Source organism: Gekko japonicus, unplaced genomic scaffold (genome assembly GCF_001447785.1).
Source record: "Gekko japonicus isolate JY-2015 unplaced genomic scaffold, Gekko_japonicus_V1.1 scaffold3260, whole genome shotgun sequence".
In the NCBI taxonomy this organism is placed as follows: domain Eukaryota; kingdom Metazoa; phylum Chordata; class Lepidosauria; order Squamata; family Gekkonidae; genus Gekko; species Gekko japonicus.
Window position 1 is genome coordinate 89,783 of NW_015170993.1, and position 25,974 is coordinate 115,756.

The window sequence follows — 25,974 nt, forward strand, 5'->3', positions numbered from 1 at the left end:
TGCTTGATCCCTGCAAAGGCTACTCCTTACCCTTCTGGTCAGTGATCATCCCTTGTGGACATGGAATACAATCGTAGCAGCAAAATGGCTCTCCTTCCTTCTTTTTTCTGCTGAAGCCCTTGCAGCACTTGTCATTACAAGCAGAAACAGGCTGCACCTATCCAGAAATATTGTTGAAGGGTTATTAGAATTTCATAACATATGTTTTGATATCTGTGGTTTTACGTAAAGGATGCCTTAGAGGTCAATGACTTCATGAATGTTGTAATGTTTTCAGTACAAAGTGTTTGTAATGTCTTCAAGTACAAAATGCTAAGCTTGAAAAAAATATGTTTCATAACACTAGTTCCATTTGCTAGTATAGATGTTAAGAATGTTATTATGCTAAACTGAATTGATTTTACTGTACTTGTTTGCTTTTTTGCAACATTCTTTATATCTCTCATCCTGATGACATTCCATTCTATACCTGTTTACTGGGGGAACAGAGATCTGGAGGAGGAGAGATCCAAGTATCTTTTGGGCATAAATGGCAATTTGATTTGTGTGACGAATGGTCTGTAACTGGGAACCCCCACTGCTTGAAGTTTCTACTCCAAGTAGCCAAATTACCTTCAAGTATAATTTTGGAACCTTTTTTTTGCATTTATATTAAATTGGATTGTATTGCGTATCTGGCTGATAGGATTGGGTGTTCCCAGAGAGTAGCTGGAGTGGATGGAAGCTTTTGACAGCTAGCAACACACTGGATATTTGAAACAACTCAGGAATTTTGTCTGGGGGATACAGCAAAGCACTGTATCTTAGTCTTATTGAAATACATTGAAACACAAAATGTAACCCAATAGTGCACAAAATAGGAAATGGTTATTAAAAGAGATGTATCGCTTTCATTTTTCAGTTATCCTCTGCATTTAGGCATGTCCTCTTATGATCTTACCTGGTTGAACCTTCTAGGCCATGTGATCCTTTCTCCCTGAATTGTAAACTGTTTGCAAGGAGGATCCTGGGAATCCAAACTTCCCACTTGTACTCTCATAACAGAGTTATTTGGGAAAGTTACCCAATTTGAAATATCCAGTCCCACAATTAATTGTCTATGTTCATCAAAATGTACTGTGTCTCCTGCACTATTGTTGAACGAGGTGCTTGTTAGAAAAGACTGTAGCTAAGCACAAAGTGAAAAAAGTAATAATCAAAGGTAAGATGAGACAGTTTAGCAGTCTTTACAATGGTAAGAAACATTGCTGGTTTATTTCAGACTTGGAAAGGTAGACAGGGAGTAGCAACTGGAGGCCCCAACCCCAAATTTCCCATATCAGACCTGCCTTTCATTCCTCTCCCATAGTTCTGTAAAGCAAATACATTTTAGGGGGTTACATAATTGACAGTCCAGTTAATGAAAACAAAGTACTGCTTCCTCTCTCCTTCACAATTTTCTGTAGATAACCCCCCCGGGGGAGGGGGGAAAATAAAGTGAAACCAACAAACATCAGCTAATGGCATTCTAGTAGAGCTTCAACAAATTATTCATAACAAAGTAGAGATTAACGATGCATGTAATGTATAGGTCAAATACAACTTCTGAAATGGTTTCATGTACATCTTGAAGGGTCTAGTATTCCTTTCTACAAGAGGAAAACAAACAAACACAGAACTGTGCCACTGGGCTAAAATTACCTTCCAAGGTTGCAGATACCAAGTTTCCAGTTGCTCTTCAGCCATTAATGATCTGTGTTTTTTCCTGGATTCATACATAGCCTGTAGAGCATGAGCAACAGCATGGGCAGCATTGTAGACACTGTAGCTGTGGCCAGTCATGCCCATTTCAAAGAAAAGGCCAGAAATGTCCTCCAGCTTCTCTTCCCCTGTGCAGTAATGCTTGATTTGGTCACTCACAGTCACACTGGAATTTATCAATAAACAGTTGAATGTATGCTCCCAAAAGCTTTTAACAAAACCATCTTCCTCCTCCCAGGAAGGAGTTACTTTCTGGAGAAATGTCCTGAATCCTGGGGGCTCTTTTGAGTGAACTGAAAAAGATATGGCTCCATGGAAGGGTTGTATATCCCAGCCCCTTTGATCGATGCTTGTTTTGAAATCCCAATGTGTTGTCCCAATCCATACTTTGCCAATAACGGAATCCAGGACTGCCATGTGAAAAAACCACATTAAATAATGCATGCATGGAGGTTTACCTTGGAAAACAAAAACACTGGCTTTCTTTTTCATCAGAGTTGAAAATCTTTCCAACTGTCTTGACAATGTGTCCAATATAGTGGATTTCATTTTGGGCATTTTTTCTATGAAGGCAAAACATATGCCATCTTGATTAAATGTTGGCATGAATGCTTCCAAAAACTTTTCACCACTGACATAATCCAAGACAAAGAACCCCACCCATGTCCATTGGAAGTACAGAAGTAACTGGACAATCCCTGAGTATTGAAGGTTGTCATTTGGTACCATCTGATACAAAGAAGGGAATAGAATCTTATCACTGAGTTCCTGTTCAAGGGAGCCATAAGCAAGCTGAAATATAATGTAGGCATATATTTAGTAAATTTAGTGAATTGCATGTGCTTCAAATAAATGTGCTTTAAATCACATGGTAACTTTTTGCCCTTTTCTCTTTTTGCACAAGCATTCTCTTTGGGTAAAAGGAGGGCATCTCCTTGTGCCTTCATGAATGGACTGATGAATGAATACATTTGTTTATCTGTTTAATACACTGATATCCTACCTTCTCTCTTTAGATGCAGTCAAAACAGCTAAGTGTAACAACAAATTACAAGAACATAAAAGCTTTAATAAAAAAAAGATAAGAAGTAAACACAATATTAAAAAAATAAATTAAAAGCAAAGATTAAAATACAAGATTTAATTTACATTCTATTCTTAGCCTATCCATGGTTCCAGTTTTTATTTCTGTATTTTGTACAATTTTCTATACACATACAGTCTGCATCAGCTTTAGAACTAACCAAGGAACCCATTAACTGCCATCTCCCCTCCCAGTATTCCCAACACAGTTTTGAATCCTACCCTCCCTCTAGCCTTATGCTCTAAAACAGGGGTGTCGATCTCATTTGTTATGAGGGCCGGATCTGACATAAATGAGACCTTGTTGAGCCAGGCCATGTGTGTCATAAAATGTAATGCCAGGTAGCGGAGATATAAATTTTATAAAGGACACTAACACAAAGGTGTTTTTTTTTTACTTAAAATAAAAACATGCTTAAAACATTAGCACTCTTGCAATATTTTGTTTATTTATCAGTGTCTGATAACTGACACCTCTTGCTCCAAATTATTACATCAAAATGTCTGTGCTGTTGCAATCCTGAGTATGCTATTCAGGTGTGTATCTGTCAGTTGCAAACCTACGATGACGCAGCAGCAGCAGAACTGGAAGAAGAAGAAGAAGCCAGCTAGTTCCACTGCGGGCCTGATAGAAGCCTTCTGGGGACCTGATCTGGCCCCCCAGGCTGCATGTTTGACACCCCTGCTCTACAACATCTTATGAGCAAGGAATGTAGGCATACTAATGAATCAACAAAGTACACCTAGCAAACCACTTTTACCTTGATTGAAAACTGTATGCCATATGGCTTCCTCTAAGACTTGTACCACAAGATGGCAAGTGATTATTGCATCCATAAAATGGAGAGAGGAAGCAGTAATTGGCACTGTAAGGTGAACTACATTTTATATCTAGCTCATAGCCTTTACACCTAGAAACACATAGGAGCATAAGAAGAGCTGTAGCTGCGGGGGGGGGGCGCTTTGGGGCAGTGCCCCCACAGATTATCCCCATGGCTCCCTGTGGGTTCCCAAACTCAACCCACCCACTCCTGGTGCTCCACCAGCTCTTCCTGCTGCTTCCTGCTCAGCCACAGCAGGAAACAGCAGGAACACCCAGTGTTGTGGCTGGGCTGGCTAGTACCAGTGCAGTGAGGCAACAGGGCGTACCACAAGATGGCAAGTGATTATTGCATCCATAAAATGGAGAGAGGAAGCAATAATTGCACTGAAAGGTGAACTACATTTTATATCTTGCTCATAGCCTTTACACCTAGAAAAACATAGGAGCATAAGAAGAGCTGTAGCCACGGGGGGGCCCTTTGGGGCAGTGCCCGCACAGATTATCCCCATCCCTCCCTGTGGGTTCCCAAACCCAACCCACCTACTCCTGGTGCTCCACCAGCTCTTCCTGCTGCTTCCTGCTCAGCCACAGCAGGAAACAGCAGGAACACCCATTGTTGTGGCTGGCCTGGCTAGTGCCAGTGCAGTGAGGCAACAGGGCTGGCCATTCTCTAACACAGGGTTGAAGGAGCATTCCTTCCAACATGGGAGTTTCCACCAGGAATGAGAAGAAATACAGTCCTTAACCACATTTACCATCTCATGCACTGGTGGCTATAACTTGGTCTAGCTTGGTGGAATGCTGTCCTGGAAGAGTTGTGGACCACAGGTTTCTTTTCAGCCTCTGTTTTTTTTATTTCAATAGCTTCTACTAATGCAAGCTTTCCCTCAGAAGCATAATACCGTTGTATGACTCAGAATGATCTCCTATACCACAGTTGTGAAGGGTCGTGGAAAGATGTCACACAACCTACCTGTGCAATCTTATAGGTGTTTAAGATGGTTGCAATATGGAGGGAAGTCTCAGAACCAAGACCACCAATGACAGCCATCAAATTGTTCTCTATGTTGCACTTGTAGTTGGGGGAAAATCTACCCGGTGAGGAAAGCAAGTCCAGGGTAGCTCTGTAAGTCTTCTCAGGAACAAAGTAATTATTATGGATGTTGAATCCCAAAGTAATATTTGGCAAAACTGTGGGATTTTCATTGATCTCCTTTACAGCAAATACCAAGGCCAGGATGTGCTGGTAGTTCTTTGGTACACTGCAATGAAAATTACAATCTGGATTATTTTACTTAATATACTTCTACCCTGACTTATCAATGCAACATTCCCAGAGTGGCTTACAATACAAAAACATTTGCAAAACCAACAAAAAGAGTAAAAATAAAATTAAACAAGTCAACAGCTCAGTTTAAACCCTCTTGGAGAACAGGCAACCTTAACAATACACCTGAGAAAACAAAACTGAATTATCTTTAAGAACAGCTGAAATTGGCCGGTTTTCCTTAACAACAACAACCTGACATCAATATCTGTATTGTACAATGCCATTATTATTCTCTCTTTCTTCTGGAATTCAACTTGCAGAGCATGTCACAGTTTTACGTGCATTTGTGGTCAAGGACTATATCCCTTCAAACCCAGATGAAAAAAGCTGTGTCAGTGAAAGAACTCTGCTTTATGAAAAGAGCTTATCATAAATTGTATCTATCATTTATGTAAGGGTTCATATTGCTCCATACAATTCATATACATTAGTTCCCTAATTCTTACAGCTACCATGTACTGTGAGCCAGCATAAGTCTTTCTATATTGCAGACTCTGGATGAGGCTGGGAAAAGAGTGAAAGGTAATAATTGAGGGCCACAATACACAATAGGAAATCCACTTTGCCAACTTAACTCAAAGTTATATGTTCATGGTGGGACTCTACCTTTAAAAAGTTACTTCAGCCCCAGTCACACAGGCCAGATAATAAGGGGGAGGTGTGGCTATTAGTGTAATCGCAAGTTGACCCATCACTATGCAATCAGATGCGACGGCGGTGAACCAGCGAGGCAAGAGGAGCGCACTGGAGTGATCAAAGAGAGGAAGTCCATCTGCGGCCCATCACAAACGCTTGATAGTGGACTTTTGCTGGTACTTTTTAACTTCGGATCTTTGGCTGGACAAGATGGGATGGCAACGGGTGCGCAACGGTTGCCAGATGTGTCCGTTTGATTGCACCCTTAAAATCTGCCTGATATTCACGAGTATCCTGCAGCAAATTCTGTGTGTGACCGGGGCCTCCATTTCTCTGTTTGGCTGTAAATGGGGTGTATGGGAGGGGCTTCAGGCTTTCTTCCTCTGGCATTTTCACTATCAAAAATTGCCCGGGGGGCTGTTTGCCTCTTCTTATGGCCTCACATATCCATACAAGGGCACATAAAGCCAGAGGAAGGGACAAACAGGCCCCTGGTGCCATTTCCAAAAGCAAGAATGCCATGGGAGGTAAGTCTGAAGCTCCTCCTTCCTCCTTGCCCCATATGCAGCTAAACAAAGAAATTGAGAGCTTTTAAAAGGTGTGAATGTACAACCATGATTTGAGTCAGGAATCTGTGTTCTGACTTGTGGATTTTGTATTGTGGATTCTGGCCCTAAGTCCATGGCTACAGTGAAAATTAAACCAAGACTTCCATTCATATTCTTCCTCAACAAATAATTCAGATCAAGCAATGTGAATGGATCATTACCAATAATTACCACTTAAAATACATTCGAGTTGTGAAGGGAGGGTGCCATAACGAAGAGCATACATCTGGGTGACAGAGAAGAGTCTTCAGTGATTGCAGACCCAAAATGGAGTAAGGCAAACAACAGGAGCTGTGGGAATCACAGACTATAAAAAAGCTATGAGGCATTGGTACAATATTAACAATTAAATAAACAAACAAAATGAGTGCACCTGCTTTCTTGAAAAGAGGGAGGGATGGAAGAAATTGTGTGAGGTAAAGAAAAGTGGAAAATGAAACTGGAATTGCTGACAAAAGGAGAAAGCTTTGTAGGAGGAAAGTACAAAATCACAGGTAACTTAAACCACTGACCTCAGTGATGTTGAAATGATTTTTTAAAAAGCTGTAATGATTTCAAAGCAATAAAGAAGACACAACCAAAAAGTCAAGATATTCATTGGAGCAATAAAGAAGACAGAGAAAATGACACAACCAAAAAGTCAAGATATTCATTGAATATCATTTTTGTTGTTAAGATAGACTTTCTTTATCCCTCTGTTAATTACTTGTTCCCATTCACTGTTTTCTAACAAAATGGATATTATGAGAAGGGAGGAAAAAGAAAAATCCTTACATGCCTTCCTTGTTCGAAAATTCAGAAGCCCGGGTCCTGAAATTAGTGGCCTGGCCCATCAAAAACACCTGAGTAACAATTGCTCCGATGACAAGGTCTCCTGGTTGATACAGGGTGTGTGAAATGGGAAGGGGCTCATGTACTCTACATTTAATAGACTGGGTCTTCATTTGGGGATGAACAGAATGTATCTTCAACACAACGCGAGGCAGCAGCCCAAGCAGCAACATCAAAAAGACCACCACTTTGTGGCCAAAACTGCCACTGAGGACCTGCATTCTTCTGTTTTCCTCAGTGATATTAAATCTTCTTGCTTCAGCCTGGTGAAGACTTCTGAATGGCAGCTGGCACTGCTGTTTTTATACATCGGTTTGTAACCTTTGTGGGATAACTTCATTAGTACATTTTAAAAAGGGTGGGGGGCCCTCAATCATTTTTTATTCCTTTTCTTAGATATCTCTGTGTGTATATCAGAATTCTAGAAACCTGTCAGTTCCTGCCTTTTGAAATACCTCTGGGCATTATGAATAGCTCTAATAATGGTACTGTGGATTTTGTTGTTGACTTCTTTGTGACCTTCACATATCCATGGAGGTTTGGCTAGAAGGACAATCATTTAGAGAAGTGATGATAATTATGGTGGGAGAAAAATGCTGCCCCCAAGGGCTCACCTTGACAAGTACAGTGGAGATGGTCATCTCCCTAACTCTGCCCAACCTTGAGATTTCCACTAGGCATGCATTTACTTGTTTAAAAATATGAAGCAAAATATGTAAATTGACCAATTATTACTAGAGGGTTTTTGTGTGTGTGTGTGCCTAGAGGTCTACTTAATTTGAAACCAAATTTACAGACAAAAATGCTCAGACAATCTTTCTTGCGTGCATCACCGGTTGGAGTGAAAATGTGGAAACTGAGATATTGTAGTTTCCTCCTTACTTCGGTCATGGAAATGAGATTTAGTAGATTTCAGACCATTCCACTCAAAAGGAAGAAATACAGGACTTAATGTAAAGAACGAGTTTCCTCTGTGGCAGATCACTTGGAAGATTCTTGATTTCTTTGAGCATGCTGACCTTGCCTCTACCTATCTACACGCACCTCAACACTGCACTTATTTGTTTATTTATAACAGTGTTATTCAGTAATTATGAAGCATGCTAAATGTGTTGCCATGTACTTTTTTGTGCATATGCAGTAACATTATAACATCATAACTGTAAAAAAAAAAAAAAGGCTCAATGTATAATGAGGAATAGCATCATTGCCGCCAGGCCCATAGCTATGGCGGGGCCTCCTGGGGCCTGCCCCCTGACTTCCTCCCAAGACCCCACAACTTCCTATCCACTCCAGCCCCCCCCAACTCACTGGTACTGACAGTGCAGGAAGCTGGCAGATGAGGTGGGGCCGGCGGAAACTTTTGCTCAGAGTACTACTCTTAGAGTAGAAAGGGAGCCAGGGGCAGCACAGGGGGCTGGTGCCTAGAGAAGTTCCTGGCTTTTGGGTCCGTACACCGCGGCACCACCAACCCTTTCCTTCCTGCCTTCATTTTCCTTCCTTCCTTCCTCCTTCCTTCATTGGCAAGGGAAGGTGGGGGAGAACCTGGTGTGCTGCTTTCTCCCTCCTACCCTTGGAGAAGTACCTGACCTTTGGGTTGGTGTGCCATTGTGCAAGCTCTCCCAACTCCCTCCCCTGCCCTCCACTGCTAGCAGGGAAGTGAAGGTGAGTAGTTTAATTTAATTTAATTGCAGGGAAGGGTGGGAGCTTGAAGGTGTGAGCAGGGGTGCTCCCAACTTATTTTAAGGCCCCCCAAATTAAAAAAAATCCTGGTTATAAGCCTGGTTGCCACCATTTTAAAGGTCCCCTACTCTTATTTAGTTGCCAACTAAGAAAATGGCTGGTGATTGTCAAACTGGATACACCAATTCATAACTTTGACAAGCCTTTATTGGCATACGTATATACATACAATAGGAGATCAGATTAAATATAGATTGTAAATACAAATCCATATAGGATAAAATTGGAGCTACAGCGCAGAAAAACAGCATGAAAGCAGAAAAACCTAATGGTTACTTATCAGAATGTATAGCCATAGCACTAAGAAGAAACCTTGCTACTATTTTTGTTATTTCTGTATCTTGATTATCAAACTAAAACAGAACCTTAAAATCGTCAGGAATCTCTGAGAACTGAGCTAATAAAGGATACAGAAGATCCTGGCGGGGCACCAGATAAAAGGGACATTGAAGGAGAACATGGGGGACAGTTTCAACACAGTCCTTCTTACAAGGACAACACCTGCTGGAGTAGAGGATCCCCTGGAATCTGCCAAAGAGAAGAACAGAAGGAAGAACATTAAATCTGGCCAAGGAGATGGATCTGCACAAATTTGGAGCTATAAGTTGATAAAGATATACAGCTGGAAGATTTGCATTTGGAACAATCCCTAAATTTAGGGGAGAAGAGGTTCTGTTGGCCAAGCTTTAGAGAGTTTGCAACTCTGAGCCCAATTCATAACAATGTTATGGTAGTTCTTCAGCACCACGCTGGAATGAAGGTTACATTCTACATGACAAAATTTTAAGTGTTGCTGAAGCAGAGTAGAGAATAATTATTTCTTATATTCAAGAATATCTAGTGCTGTACTCAATAAGATAAATAATTGCCTGGTGATGTCTGTCCTAAGCCTAGCCTCTAAGATATGGAAGTTAGAACATGAAGGCAGAAACCATGAATAGTTGCCTACCATCAAGTAATGCCTGCTATCTTAGCTGACATTACTGTGCCTTTGTAACCAAGTGCTGAAATGTGCATTAAAGAAATGGAATTGGTATGCATTGTAAATTATAATGTAAACATAGTAAATACATAATGATTAGTTCTCAGAGTAACTGGAGATGGAAGATGATACTATATAATGCACAGTGTGTCTGTTAGAACTTTGGAAAACTTATTTTCATTGCCTGTATAGGATCTCTCTATATAGTTCAAACTACTTAATAAATTTTTTTTTTCTTGAAGCCAACTGTCTCTATTGAATCCCTCATTGGGACCCTCTCAAAAGGTAAAGCTACATGACTGGGATCTCAGAATCTGCGCTCGGTCATAAACCATTCTTCAGTCTTTTTGTTGCTGTGTTATCTATTTATTTATTTATTTATTTATTTGATTTATATACTGCCCACCCCACCATTTATCATTTTTAACAAAGTGTATGCTGTGGAATGTTTAATTAAAAATTCAGAAGGTTGTTCTCTGAAAATAATGCTGTGACACAGAAAATAGTGTTGAGAAATAATCTGTCCAATGACAGATTGGTAGATAAAATTTATGTGGAATTGGGAGATGATTGCATACATTTTTTAGTTAATGCATTTGCATTTGAGGATGAACAAGGTGTGTCTTTAATACAACACCAACAAGACCACCATTTTGAAAACAAAGCTTCCACTGAAGAGATACATCCTTCTGTTTTCTTTAGCAACATTAAACTGCTTAGCTTCAGACTGGTTAAAACTTATTTTGAAAGGCAGCTAATCTTGCTGACTTTGTACCTTGATTTACAACTTAAATGGGATACTTTCATTGGAAGAGGGGCTACTTAATGCTTGGCTGTTTTCAGTTCATTTTCATTCATTTCTCTGTACTGATGTAAAAATCATAGAGCACTGCCTGTTCTTGACTTTTAAGTGATCTCTGAACTTTATAAAGAGTTCTTATGACCATTGCATGGGTTTTGTTGGTTTCTTGTGAACATCATACAGCCATAGAGACTTTGTGAGGAGGGCAGTTATTCTTAGAAACCCTGGTAATTACTGGGGAGAAAATTAACCCCCTCTTAAGAGATGACACTGTAATCACAACCATGGACTTCCTGTTTATGGTGACACGCTAGTGGATGCATCTTCTGGACTTCCTGGGGATGCGCTCTGTGCACCAATAGATAGGAGAGGGGGCGACTGGTTGCCACCCTCCTGGAGCCTTGGCAAAAGGCTCCTAACCATGGGGATTTTGAAGGGTGGCCTCTTCATCAGCACATTGCTGGGGAATTGAGGCACTCTTCTGCCCCTATGGTCCTGCCACTGAGTGTCCATATGGAATTAGAGCCGCTGACCGGGACAAGCGTTGGAGATCAGGTGTTTGAAACGTACTCTGAGTGAGGTCGTAAGACCAACAATGAGTCGAGTTAAAGCAAATGATGGGAAAGCACCCCCTGGGAATGGTGAGAAAAGTGAGCGGGGGAGGGGCCCCTCACACACACACAAACAAAAAAGCGATTTACCAAAGGGGGGAGTGAAGGCAACAGCGTTAAAATCTGTTTTGAGAGACTTACCAAATCATGGATAAGCATATGGGCGAAGTTCAGAGACTTTAGCAACTTTTTCTAAAAGTAAACAATTCATAAAGATGGCGGGGAAGAAGACAGAGGGAGACAGACTAGCAAAATCGAAACCAGTGGGGAGCATGACCTCCCGACGAGAAGAGGTCACTGAGTTCTCCAAACTGTTGGCAGATTCCTTGCGCCCTCTGCTGGACCAGATGATGAATGTCAATCAGCAGTTTACAACCCTAAATCAGAATTTTGCAACTCAGCAGCTCCAATTGACTGAAACTGCAAAGAAGACGGAGCAAACAGCTGAGAAAGTCAAGGAAATTGATGCTAACGACAAAAAAGTTAAGAAAAAGGTGAAAATGCTGGGGAAAAAGCAAGCTTCAGATGAATTTCAACTTCTACAATTACAAATGGAGAAAGTAAATCTGATCCTCAGGTTCCAAGGGTCCCAGAAGTAAAAGGTGAAAATCTAAAGCAACTGTTGAGCAAAGCATTAGCCCCAGTTACAGATTTGAAAGCGGATTACCTTGCAAGTGAAATGGATGTGGTCTACAGGGCCTATTCAATTTACATTAAGAAAAATAATCTGCCTGGGTAGATAGTGGCCAGATTCTCAAAGAGACATGTGAGGGATTTAATCCTAAAAGCAACCATGGGAACGCCCTTGAAAATGGGAGATAACACCATCAAGATCCTTAAAAACATTCCATTTGAAATAAGGCAAAAGAGGAAGAAGTATAAAGATTTCATCCTTTTTCTACAAACAAATAGCATTACCTACAGATGGCTGATTCCAGTAGGTGTCACTTTTAAACTACACAATAAAAAAAGAAAAGATTGAGTCCATTTTCAAAGTGCATGAATTCCTGAGATTGCAACTGGGAGAGACAGCTGAGGACACTAAGGGAGAAGATGACAACAAATCTAGTGGTGAATTGGACTCGGGGTCTTCCGATGAGGACTCTGCTTCTGAAAAGGGGGGGGCTGCCCCCAAACAAACACATCAGCTGAGGATTAGAAAAGATAAAATAAAGTGAAGGCTGAAGGACCCTGAATTGTGCCTTAAACTTTCTATTACAGATGGTGCTCTTGAAGCTCTCTTTAAGCAATTTAATCAATAGATAATAAGATAAATAATTTAGCATAATCGACTACGTTCAATGTAACTCTAGCAATGTTAGATTAATACTTATACAAGCTGTTGTTATGATCTCCTATTCTTGGGGTTTTAGTTATTAGTGGTTAACTTTTCTTTTTCCTTAGATGTAGTTCCCTTCCCTATTTTTTCATTGTAGTTTGTAGTATATTAAAAATGCAATAAAAAATCCCCTTTGGGGGGCTAAAAAAAGTAATCACAACCATAAGGGGGAAAAAAGTGTGACTCCTCCCCCAAGATTTCAGAAGGACTTCAATATAAAGCAGAATATGGAATTTTGCTAGATATTTCCAGTTTCTGTACTGAGCTGTAGTTAGTTTGACATCAAATTAACATAGCAAATCTGTAGTATCAGGTTAACTAGACTGACTTATTGGAATCCGGGTTTTGGTATATGTTTATGGAAATTAGATTTGGCATGTGTCAGCCCTTTTCTCTTGAGATGAGAAGCATATAAAAGTAAGGACATTCTTTATAGAATGAGTTTTTTCTAGAGATGATCAGATGGAACACTCTTTTTTCCTATTTATTTCAAATATCAACTTTGTACACGTTTTATAAATATGTAGGGGCAATGCAAAAAGGAGGGTGTTGGTCCTGCCCCCATTTATGCGCATACACCTCAACATAGTACTTAGTTGCTTGCAAATTGTAGGTGCATAGGTGCATAGGCTCCAACTCTGCGACAAGAAGAATGCTTAGGATTCTTATATTCTAATCACAGGGATGGAGAATATGTTCATGCATTCATAAGTGTGGGTGAGGCTAATGCATTTTTACATGCTCCCCCAAAGTATGTTGTCCCTTTGCACCCAATATGTCATGTCTATGGTGCCACTGTATGGGTTGGATCCAGCTAGTGTTTTTGGTAAATGTCCCTCAGTTCTCCTCTATATTACAGCCCCCTATCACACATAGTTTTGTTTATGTAGACCCTACGGCCCCCAAGCATAGGCTTTTTGGTAGATAAATAGGATTCTCTCCCACTTTTTTCACCAACAGAAAAGCTGACTGGATTCAACCCTCTTTTAGTAATCACACAATGCACCAAATATCTTAGGCACAGAATCCAAATGTTCCATCTGCTCCAAACTAGGGGAGGAGATTACAGTAACCATTTATTAACTTATGGAATTCACTGCATACAATATGAAGTGTTGGCTTTCTGGATGGCTCTATGCTTTCTGATCAATTCCTAAATTCAGTAGGAGACTTTTTGGTGGGTGGCTGTGATAGTGTGATGATCCACAGATTGCCACTTGGGGCTGGTTATTTAAAACCAGCACTGTCTTATCCACCCACCTTTTTATGTACTTACCTGGCAGGGGAGACACCATGATCACACCCACTTTTTTTTTGCTAAAAGAGCTGCCCCATGCTCTCTTCCTTGAAGTACAGGAAATGGTTAGCTGGTTGCTTCTGGCTCTAGCAGGAAATTGGGATGGGTGTCTGTCTCTAATTGGCCTTGAGTGAAACCCTTTTTTAACTGCTTCATATTGTATGGTGAGGAGGAGTTTAAAATTAACTAGTCCAAGTAAACTGGTAAGTAAGGCTGTAATTAAGGTTGCAAGTTTAGTGCTGGCTCATTATTATGTTAATTAGACCAAGACACAATCTGATGTATCTTTGGATAGGGAGCAGTTCGGAGGTATTTTGCCATTGCCTGCCTCCATGTCATGGCCATGATATTCCTTGGAGGTCTCCTATCGAAATACTAGCCAGGGGTGACCCTGCTTAACTTCTGAGAACTGATGAGATTGGCTTAGCCTGGGCTATCCAGGTCAGGGCTGACAGCTTTTCACACATACAAACTATTACACCTGACCATACTTAAAAGATTTTTCTGCCACTACCTGCCATAATAAAACTTAAAAAGACACTGTTCTGAATTCCAGTTATTGCAGGGGAAAAACTGCAGATTAGTATTGCTTTTCACTTTGTTTGATGTTCATTTTGAATTCAGTGAGAATTCCTTCTCTAAGGTTTGCCTGGGAGTAATCCATTATGAAATTAGATTGTTACCCTTTCAGTTGCAGAGTGGGGCCACTTTCTTTTTTTCATGGACAATGCAGGCTAATTACTATCAGAAAGATAATTTAAATCTCTGATTCTTTAATTTGCAAATGCTTTAGGTTTTTTCCCTCATTCTTAATTGTTTCCTGTTGTTCAGTTCAGGCTTTATCACAATGAGATAGCATTTGGGGAGAAAGAGGAAACCCAGCATCCCAGCACTGGAGGCTAAGATGGAGAAGATCTCCACAGCTACCATGTATTTCCCTTTTATGCTTAGATAGGTTGGAACAAAAGACAGCCAAACACTGCAAAAGACCAACATGCTGAAAGTGATAAACTTGGCTTCATTGAAACTGTCAGGTAACTTCCTGGCTAGGAAAGCTACAGTAAAACAAACAATGCCCAAAAAGCCCATATAGCCCAAGACACAGTAAAACATGATCTTGGAGCCTTCATTGCATTCCAATACAATTTCTTCTGTCACTGAGTACATATTAACATCTGGGAATGGAGGAGCAGTATTTAACCAAAAAGTACAAATACAACCTTGAATAAAGCAGCAAAAAAGGATAATGGAAATTGCTAATTTTTTGCTGACCCACTTCCTCATTCTGGATCCTTGTGTAGTAGCCATGAATGCAATAACCACAGTGATGGTCTTAGCTAGTACTGCAGAAAGAGCTACAGAAAAGGTGATGCCAAAAACCATTTGTCGTGCAAGGCAGGTTACTCTCCCTGGCTTCCCAATGAAGAACAAGGAGCAAAGGAAACAAAGAAGGAGGGAGATGAGTAGAATGTAGGTGAGGCTCTGGTTGTTGGCTTTGACAATGGGAGTGTCCTTGTGTTTAATGAAGGTTCCAAGCACCAAAGCTGTGCTGGCAGCAAAAGAAATAGCAGTCAAAGAAAAACTCATCCCCAAAGGTTCTTCATAAGAGAGATAGCTTATGACTTTAGGAATGCATTGATTGTGTTGTGCATTTGAATAATGATCTGGTGGACAGCTTCTACAGTAATCCATATCTAAAAAGTGAAAAAGAGAAGGTATAATCTGAAAGTGAGTTGTTGTTTCCATTTCATTTAAGTTTCTCAAAAAAAGTCTATATATAGTATATTGGCTTCAGATAATAAAAGAAAGATTAGGTTAACATTCACAAGAACATGCGACTCATATCTTTTTTTTTCAATAGAAAAGGATAGATATATACATAAAAATAGCACAGGTTAAAATCCATAAAAAAACTGAAGCTGGTCATCAGGCTCCTTGGTTATTCCAAGGCTAAGGGAATGTCATTTGCTTAGATTTTTAGAGCTCATGAGATGTATTTAGCAACAGAGAGAGTTGCACAGTTTCATTCTCAGAAAGGGGAGTAAGTATATGGTAATCATCCCAATGGTTGTCAAATGTGTCCAGAACAGACATTATCTACTAATCTCTTAAACTGCCATAGAGTTGTCATGAAAAGGGGGAGGGTAAGACCTGTGAAGCTCTCCTCTGGAGATAATGCCTGTATTGGGGCCACACTGATTTTAGCACTTGAATATGATGAGAGTAGGGAGTCCATGAAACAGAGGTACATAATAATAAACCATGATAGTTAAATGAATAGATCTGTTCAATGTAATGTGAACATTGCTCTAATGGCTGTAAGAGAGCTCTCATCTCATTTATGTATTAACTTTATTTATATCCCACCATTCTCTCCAATGGGAACCCAAAGCAGCTTACATCATTCTCCACTCCTCTATTTTATCCTCATAATAAACATGTGAGGTAGGTCAGGCTGAGAGTGTGTTACTGGTCCAAGGTCACCTAGCAAGCTTCTATGACACAAGTGGGGATTTGAACCTGGGTTTTCCAGACCTTAGTCCAGTGTTTTAACCACCATAGTTCTCATTCAACCTTATCTTATACCTGCATAGAGTATTGCCAACTAACCAGGAAAAAAGCAAGACAAAGGGCATTTTTTTGACCAAAAACTTTTGGATTGGATGTGAAAGGGGATTTTCCCTCCCTATATCATCTTCCTCTCCACCACATGGGGTAGTTATCCCTCTCTCCACCCTGCACAGGCCTTAGGTGGGGAAGAGAGGGGCTCAAACCATATACCAGTTATTCTTCTCCCATTGGGCCACTCCTTTGGCTCTCCTTGCCTATTCATTTCATTCTCCAGAGCTGCCATTTCCTCCAGGAAAACTGATCTCTGTATTCTGGAGATCTATAGTAATTCCAGGAAATCTCCAGGCTCTCCCTGAAAGCTGGCAGTCCTACTTCTTGATAAGCCATGGTGTCATGGCCCCACTAACCATATGAGGTGTAGAAACACAGTCGTGGTTTTGGGCAGGTACTTTGCCAGACATAGTTTGTTAGGTATGAGAGACTTACATTTTTGTGTCTAACAACATCTTCTGCTGCTAAAAAAGAAGGCTACGTGGATGATCCTGGAACCTCTATGTACATAAAGCCAGGAGGCACAAGGGACTGTAGTAAGGAGAGGAACTGGGAAATATTGAGTTAAAAAGCTGACCAGTCCCAATCCACATTTTTCTGTAACACATGTCCCTATCCACATTCTGATGGTCCATGAACAATGAAGTGCTTCTCTTGACCACATTTTGTGCCAATCATTATTATTTTGCCTATTACTGGAGATGATGTCATAGGTGATACCTTGGATATATGCTAAAACATTGTCTCCTACCCTTCTTGGTAGAGATCATCCCTTCTGGACACTGAGTACAATCGTAGCAGCAAAATGGCTGTCCTTCCTTCTGCTGCTTGCTGTAACCAGGATAGCAGTTGTCATTGCACACAGAAGTAGGGAGCACATGCCCAGAAACATTGGCATAGAATGGTTAGGACTGCAAAAACATCCCCATTTGATGGGGATGTTAGTCTGTGTACTCTCTTCCCCTCTTCTACATCAAACAAATATTCAAGCACTACAAGTCATAGCTGCATACATATGTATGCAGGGGTCATTTCGTAGAAAAAGAGGTGCAGGATCTCATTATCATAACTCATTAGCATAACTTATTTGCATATGCCACACACCCCTTGCTCCTCCAGGAGTGTGTCAGAAGGCAACACCCACTGCTCAGGCTCTACTGGACTGTTTTGGATTGCTAGCTATGGGTGGGGGGAGAACATGCAGATCTGCCCTCACAGAGGAGGGAGAGTTTGTACCTGAATAAACCTTGGTTTTAAAGGTGCCACTGGACTATTTTGGATGGCCAGCAAGTGCAGGAAAGTGCATGGCTGCTTGTGGGTCAAGGAGGGTGGCACACAGGATGCACATGGCCTCGAGCAGGTGGGGGGCCAGGGTGGTGGTGGGGCAGAGGTGCAGGAGGAGGCCAAGTAGGTGCAGGAGGCCAGGGCGGAGCTCCTTGCCGGCCTCATGGGAGTAGTTGGGGCCCACCTTGCAGAGGCACCACATCAGGGCTGGCATGAGGACGGGCAGGGCCTGGGTGGGCTGGGTGCCCTGGTCCAGGCAGTGGAGGAGCAGCTTGAGGGCCAGCGTGCAGCAGCGCTCCGCTGGGTTGGCCAGCAGGCTGGGAAAGGCAAGGGGGGCTGCTGAGAGCAGGGGGCAGGGCTTGCTGCATGTGCCCACCCCCTGGGCTCCTTACTGCTGGAGCTTTGCTCCTGTGCGCTCCTGCAGGAAATGAGCCCTGTATGTATGTATCAATATTGCATAGTGACAGAGCATGCTAATAAAATGTAATTTTGTACTAAGAGTAATTTTGTGCATCTTGTTGATCCTCCTGGACCTCACAGCAACGTTCAGTCCCATTGACTGTGGTTTGCTTCTGGATACTTTTTTTTTTAAAAAGTTGGGAATGGGAGGCACACATTGAGGATTGTTGAGGGGGGAGGATTGCAGGATAAACCATGCCAGGATGCTCTCAGTCCCTTGGCTTTTTTGACACTTTATCTCCATTGATCACCCTTAAACAGGTGCCCAGTTTTGAGTCACCTGCTATATATTTAGTTGAGTTATGCCTGTCACAGACAACCTTAGCTTCCATTGAAAATAACAATGGATGGAGTCTCTAGATAACCCGGGCCAGGGTGTTCTGATTCCTTTCATTTTTGGCACTGCAACTCCCATTATCCTTCTGAACTTGGTGGTCAATTTTCTAGTGCCTAGCTTTATTTTTTTTTTAATGAGTTATGCCTACCAGAGACAGCCATATTTTCCAAACAAACAAACAAATGAGAGATTATTTTCTGGAGATTATGTGCACCAGATTGTTCCAGCTCTTCTCATTTATGGCACCGCAACTTCCACAATCATCCTGAACCCAGAGACCAATTTTGAGGTACCTAGCTTTGTTTTCTGAGGAGATATGCCTGTCACAGATGGACAGGTAGCTCCTAATATTATTATAGAAAATTTATATTGCCACCCTTTTTTCAGGTCCCAAGGTGGATAGAAACAATGTAAAAATGATGTTTTTAGTATTTAAGGTGCTACTGGACTTTTGTTTAATTTTGTTCTAACAGACCAACTGGCATTCTTGGAATTGCCATCTGAAGTGAAGGAAGGTTGGATATAGATCTGCCAGGAATGATTAAGCTTCTGCATATGAGTGTAAGCACTACATAGTGACTTCATAATTTATTTTATTTTTAAAATTGTATTTATTTAAATTGTTTCTATGCCACCTCTCCACCTTAGTAGAGTACCTAAGGAGGCAAACATCAAATATTAAAGCACATCAACACTGCAAATATCTAAAATAAAATGTATATGAAATAATTTAATTAAAATAAGTTCAGTAAAACCATATAAACACACATAACATCAAAACCTCAGGAGGAGGCCAATAGCAGTTAGTGGAGGTATGCCAAATGGGGGGGGGGAAGTGTTCACCTACTAGTGCAAGACAACAAATATAGTGATGGTGGTAATTAGGTGGGGGCAAACAAAGTACTTTATACTTCCTATCACTGCACTGCTCAGCCTTATCGAAAATATAACTTTTATGTGTCCAACCATGGATTTAATGCTTGGACTACAATGTCCAAGCAGACATTTAAACTCCCAATATCAGAGGCCTCTTGATCCTATCTTCTTTCTCCCACATCAACTATGCACCAAACAAAGCTGAAACATATGTCTTTTCTTTAATGGAAAAGTTGCCTTTAAGAGAACTTATTGGCCAAATGGGCCAATAGGGTTTGTTTGTTTGTTCAGAAGGGTGGTTCCCCTTTTCAGCTACACACAAGTCCAATCTGTGCTAGGTGTCCTTTCCAGGCTCTTTCTATTATCACTTTCAGCCACAAAACTCTCATTTCACAGTAAGACCTGAGGAGAGTCCCCTCCACTGTCCCAGTTGGCAGACCAGGGGTGATTTCTCACGAGAGCTGCCTCGCAGCACAGCGCCGTTTGCCTCAACACAAACGTGTCAATTTCATACCCGAAGCTCCGGGGCTGCATTTTGACTCGGGGCTTCGCCCGATTTCCTCCGCAGTTTTGTGATCCTGGTTTTTGAGGATCATGAAACTGCGGAGGAAATCGGGTGAAGCCCCAAGTCAAATGCAGCCCCGGAGCTTCGGGTGTGAACTTGACACGTTTGTGTCAAGGCAAACGGCGCTGTGCTGCACAAGGCCGCTCTCGTGAGAAATAACCCCCTGTGTTTGTGTTTCCTCTTCCATGAAATCAAAACGACCTTTTTTTCTTGGCTCAGTTTGTGGAGTTCTGAAGCCTATTAGCCTCCTGACAAAGATATGGCAATTCTGCAGACACTGTTCCTTCATCTGTCTTGTAAACTGTTGCTGCCAAGTTACACCCACTTTCTAACTCTTGAATTCTACTTCCAAGCAGGGCTTTACTCCTGAGCAATTTAGAGTTCATATCCAAGTCTCCCCTCTGCCCTCTAGTGACAGCTGTGTGGAACTGTTGACCACCAACTGCCTCAGAAGCAGAGATGTGGCAACTTCATTTATTCACAGGGAAAATAGGGTGTATTTTAGTATGATAATGATATATTATGTTCAGTAATTCTACATGTCTTAGAGATACAAGAAAAGGGGGGAACTTAGATAATTCATTTAGTATCAATCTTCCATTTTCTGTTTTTCTCATGCAACCAAGTACCTGGCTAAACCATGTATTCCCGTGGATTCTTTCATCCTGTATTGTTAATTCTTTGCCTGAAAGAGCCTGAGGATCCACTTGTCCCACTTTTACTTTAACAAGAGATTTATTTGGGAAAATTACCCACATTGCAACATCAAACCCTGAAATTATTTCTCCATTTTCATCAAAATGAATGGTGTCTCCAGCACTGCTGTTGAATACTGTGCTCCTCAGAAAGGAGTGAAGCTAAGTTCAAAGAGAGAAAAAGATACAATGAGGTGTTGAAAACATCACCAAAAGACTCATAATGCATCTGTATTCGGTAGGCTTAGGGTATTATAGATCTGGACAGATCTACTAACTTTAAAGTTCAGCAGCTGAAAGCTCCGGAACCCTATCTGTTCCCTGTGGTTAACTTGTAGGAGAAATATAATTGAAACAAATGAAATCTCATAGATTGCTTCCCAGCCATGCCTACGTTTACCTTACTTTTGAGTAGGGATTTACTTCTTAACAGCTTAGAGCTCATGAAAAGTCCCCCCCACTTAAGAAAGTCATCAAGGAAAAAAGCTTTCTAGAATTCTATATACAAAGAAGGGAGAAAAAAATTAAAATCAAAATTGTAACAACAGTTAATGATTCATTTAACACACTTGAACAAATGATTCAGGAATAACCAAACATACATGTCATACTGCAATAATGTCATATATATACATGTCATAACTGCAATAATGAAGCCTTCTGGGACATAGTGCATTATAAAATATCAACATATCTGTGAAAGGCTCCAGGTTTGTTTGTTTTTTGGCAAGGTAAGAAGACAGACTTCTGAAAATTGTGTGAAATTACCTGCCAAGGCTGCAGATTCCAAGGTTGTAGCTGCCTTTCAGGCACAAATGCTCTGTATTTAGACTGGGTTTCACACATAGTCTGTAGAGCATGTGCAATAGCATGGACAGCATTATAGACACTGTAGCTGTGGCCAATCATAGCCATTTCAAAGAAAAGTCCAGGAAGATCCTCCAACTTCTCCTTCCCAGTGCAGGGTTCCATGATATTCTCACCCTCACCCATGCTGGAAGGTTTCAATAAGCAGTTGAATGCCTGTTCCCAAAAGTCATGGATAAAACCATCTTCTTTTGCCCAGGAAGGATTTATCTTCTGAAGAAATATCTGGAATCCTAGAGGTTCATTTGAGTGAACTGTCAAGGATATGGCACCCTGGAAGGGTTGGATATCCCAGTCTCTTTGATTAGTACTTGATTCAAACTCCCAGTGGGTTGTCCAAATCCACAACTTCCCTATAGGTGATTGAAGGCCTGCCATGTGCAAAAAACAGGACAAATAATACATGGATGGTGCTTGACCGTGGACAACAAACACATTGACGTTACTGTTCATGTGTCTTGAAAAAGTTGCCAGGTTATTTGACAACAGCTCTATCATTCTTTCAGTGTAGGTCCATTTGGGCATTTTTTCTATAAAGGAATAGCAGACACCTCTCTGGAAAAGCACTGGCACTAAATCTTGCAAAAACCTCTCTGCGTTGGCATAATCCATTGTAAATATCCCAACCCATGTCCATTTGAAGTGCTGGAGTAAATAGGCGATCCCAATGTACTGGTTGGATTCATTGGGGACCATCTGATACATGGATGAGAACAATGTTTTGTCACTCAGCCCTGAGACAAGGGAGCCATAGGTCAGCTGAAAGAATATACAAGTTTCTATTTAACACAATTCAAGATGTCCATGATCAAATCACTTGCTTATATGCTATGTTGTGGCTCACTATTAATATAAAACAAATGTTTCTATAAAGGTGAATCAAGTATCACAGCTCATGTCAGTTCTTCATTTTACTACAGTAATATTCCTTTCCTTTCATTTATTAGCTTCATTGACCAAAGGTCTTAAGCCAAACATACAAACAGCTACAATAAAACACATTACATATAATTACAAGATAATTTAGACCAAACATTTTTACAATAAAAACTAATGAACAGACTCATAAACAGTATTAATAGACATTTTATAAACTTCCATAAACTCTATAAAATCCCATGATATTATGGAAATTAATTTTAGAATTTTAAAATTTGTATACATTAAACTACCTACAGCATTTCAAAGCAACTTTAAAAATAGCACCATCGATAGATATTTTGCCACCAAGTGAGTCATTTCAGGGTCCTCATCTGCTAGCAGTATGGTTATCACCCAAGGTTCCAAGGTAATCCAACAGGATCTGGGTACAGTAGCATTCAATCATGTGATGCTCCACCCGCAAGGCAGGTTCTATAGACAGAAGTTTATCATCTTATCTGGTGGCTTTGATAATTAGACCTGAGATTAGTGGTTGCCAGAGTGATCTACATGCCGCAATTTTCTTTTAAGTTTTAGAATATTTTTTCAATGTGTTTGTCATTCACAGATTCCTTAAGAATCCCCAAACCACTCTGAATATGAAAATCAAAATTTATTCCTGTAGTTAGTTCATTTTTTAAAAAATCATACAACTTACCTGTGGAATCTTGTAGGTGTTTGTTATGGTAGCCATACAGAGTGAGATCCAAGAGTCAAGCCCTCCAATGATAGCTATCAAATTGTTTTGAACATCACACTGGTAGTTAGTGACTAGCCTATGCTGTGTGGAAAGAAGGTCCAGTGTGGCCTTATATGTCATCTTGGCATTATAGAAGCTGTCATAGATGTGGAAACCCAAAGTGACATTAGGTAAGAGTGTGGGATTTTCATTTATCTCCTCTACAGCAAATGCCAAGGCAAGGATATGCTGGTAGTTCTTTGGCACCACACTGCAAAGAAAGTTATGAGCTGCATAGCAAAATAATCAAAACTCAAAATGATAAAAACTACATTACCAAAACAACACATGAACAGTAAAAAAGCAAAGTTCATATGAATGACTGTTTCAATATTCTTTGTAAGGGTGTTTTAAAAAAATGTTTCTGTGCATTGATAAAATGTTGTGAAAATAATCTTGAATACAACATTACGTAGAATTACAATTGGATTGCTTTGCATATTTTGCATTGGTTCTGCTTTGCGGGGTAAACCCCCTCATGCAATTCAGAGCTTGATAATCCAGAAAGTAATTCAGAAGAGGAAAATTTTGCAAGCATTTATATAAAGACACTAATTTAGTTATACAACATACTTAAGATATTCACCATAATCAATAATGCTAGCTAATAATGGCTAGCATAGGCCTAAGAACAGAAGTCTCATGGAGGGGGGGTGTAATCTACAAAGCTAGAATGGAATAAATGTGTAACACTGTTTCTGTGCATTGATAAAATGTTGTGAAAATAATCTTGAATACAACATTATGTAGAATTACAATTGGGTTGCTTTGCATATTTTTGTCAGTGAGCACATGCCCACTAGAAACATCGGAAGGGAAAATAAGATACAAATGAACAGCATAAATAGACAACCGCAGGAAAAGAGGCATACATAATGATTGATTTTTTTAAAGTCTGAAGAATTGGGGGAAACTGAAACAGCATAGAATTCCTATTGCATTGGTTCTGCTTTGTGGGGTAAACCCCTCATGCAATTCAGAGCTTGATAATCCAGAAAGTAATTCAGAAGAGGAAAATTTTGCAAGCATTTATATAAAGACATTAATTTAGTTATACAACATACTTAAGATATTCACCATAATTAACAATGCTAGCTAATAACGGCTAGCATAGGCCTAAGAACAGAAGACTCATGGGGGGGAATCTACAAAGCTAGAATGGAATAAATGTGTAACAGTGCCACAGTAAGCAAAGCTATACCCTTCTAACTCTATTAAATTCAATGGACTTAGAAGGATGCTACTTTATGTAGGATGGCACTATAAGTGGCATTAGAATGAAGAAAGTACTGTGTTCATTGAGCAATAAGTGAAGTTCATGCAGAAGGCAGAGCAAATAAAATCCCCCAAATGCTTACTGAAGTAAACTGCTCTTCAAATTTTATTTGCATGGTTATTGTGTATTTACCATGTGTATGTGACAGGGGAAATGGCTTACTTGATCAAAAACACAGAAGGTTGTTCACTGAAATTAGTTTCGAGGTGTACGCCAAAAGCTTGAGAAGTTATCTTTCCAATGATGAAGTCTCCTGGTCGATAAAACTCATGCAGAATTAAGAAGGGATCACTTACACAATGTTGAATGGAATGGCTCTCCATGTTGCGATGAACCAAACGTTTCTTGCATCCAACATGAGGTAGCAGCTCAGACAGCAGCACCAAGAGCACCACCATTTTGAGGACTGAACTTCCCTTCCAGAAACCCATTGCTCTGCTCTCCTCAACAACATTTAACTTCTTAACTTCTGCCTGGTTACAATCTTCTGAAAATAGAGACTGAGAGTACTGATTTGACACCTACCCCTGTGACACCATCTTTTTTGTTTGCACTGGATTACTGCAGCTGTTCATCTACCTTAATATTCCTATGCAGCTTTTGAGGCCTTTCCTGTATCTCTGCTAGAAAGCATAATTAATTTCTTTTTTAGACATGATCCCACCAAGGAACACTCAGTGGGAATGTTGAAGGGAGCAGATGCAACTTGCTGGAACGCCTTGCAATATGTCCGCTCTGGTAAATATCACAGGACAGTCATCTGGCTCAGGAGCAATCAGAAGAAGAAGAAGAAGAGATTGGATTTATACCCCGTCCTTCACTACCCAAAGGTGTCTCAGAGTGGCTTACAAACTCCTTTCCCTTCCCCTCCCCACAACAGACACCCTGTGAGGTAGATGGGGCTGAGAGAGCTCTTGACAGAAACTGCTGGCCTCTGTCCCCTTGTCTGTTAATGAAACAAACAGAGCCATCTTATAATACTTTTCTGACTTAAAAAAAATTAGGACAGTTAGAGAGATACTGATAATTACCAGGTAGACAGTTTCCCAGGGGCTGACATCATTATGGCATCAAAACCTGGAAGGGCAGCAGGTGGTAAATCCAGGGTTTCTTTGCCCAGAGCCAAAATAATTAGTAAAACATCAAGATTACGGACAAATCTGCTCATAGGTCTGTAGAAACAAACATATTTTTTCTCTTGGGAATTTCTGACATATAAGATTTATTTAAATGATAACAGTGAAGGATTTATTTATTTTTTGCTTTGGACTAAGGCTTCCCCAGCAATTGAACCTTTTTGGCCCTTCACGGTTGCAATTTGGTTTTGTTTTCAGGAAACTGGGAAATGCCTTTGCCTTGTTCCTCTCCCTGCTGAGTTTCCTCCCTCAAGAATTTTAAGTGTTCATAGTGTCTGTGATTCACAGACCAGTCAACGTGGATGGGATTGGAAAGGTAAATAGGAAGGGAGGGTGGAGCTGGCTAGGTCACATGTGCCAGGACTGGCTAAT

General features: G+C 40.5%; 1 protein-coding gene across 1 annotated transcript; it reads right to left on the minus strand.

Annotated features, from left to right (window-relative positions):
* Positions 1-14,614: 14,614 nt before the first annotated feature.
* Positions 14,615-24,864, minus strand: LOC107116969 (vomeronasal type-2 receptor 26-like). The gene is made up of 6 exons (XM_015419002.1): positions 24,629-24,864; positions 23,110-23,401; positions 21,432-22,289; positions 20,598-20,825; positions 17,199-17,319; positions 14,615-15,519 (listed from the first exon to the last, which is right to left on the minus strand). Exons 1-6 carry the CDS (start codon positions 24,862-24,864, stop codon positions 14,615-14,617), a joined length of 2,640 nt encoding a protein of 879 aa, XP_015274488.1.
* Positions 24,865-25,974: the final 1,110 nt, after the last annotated feature.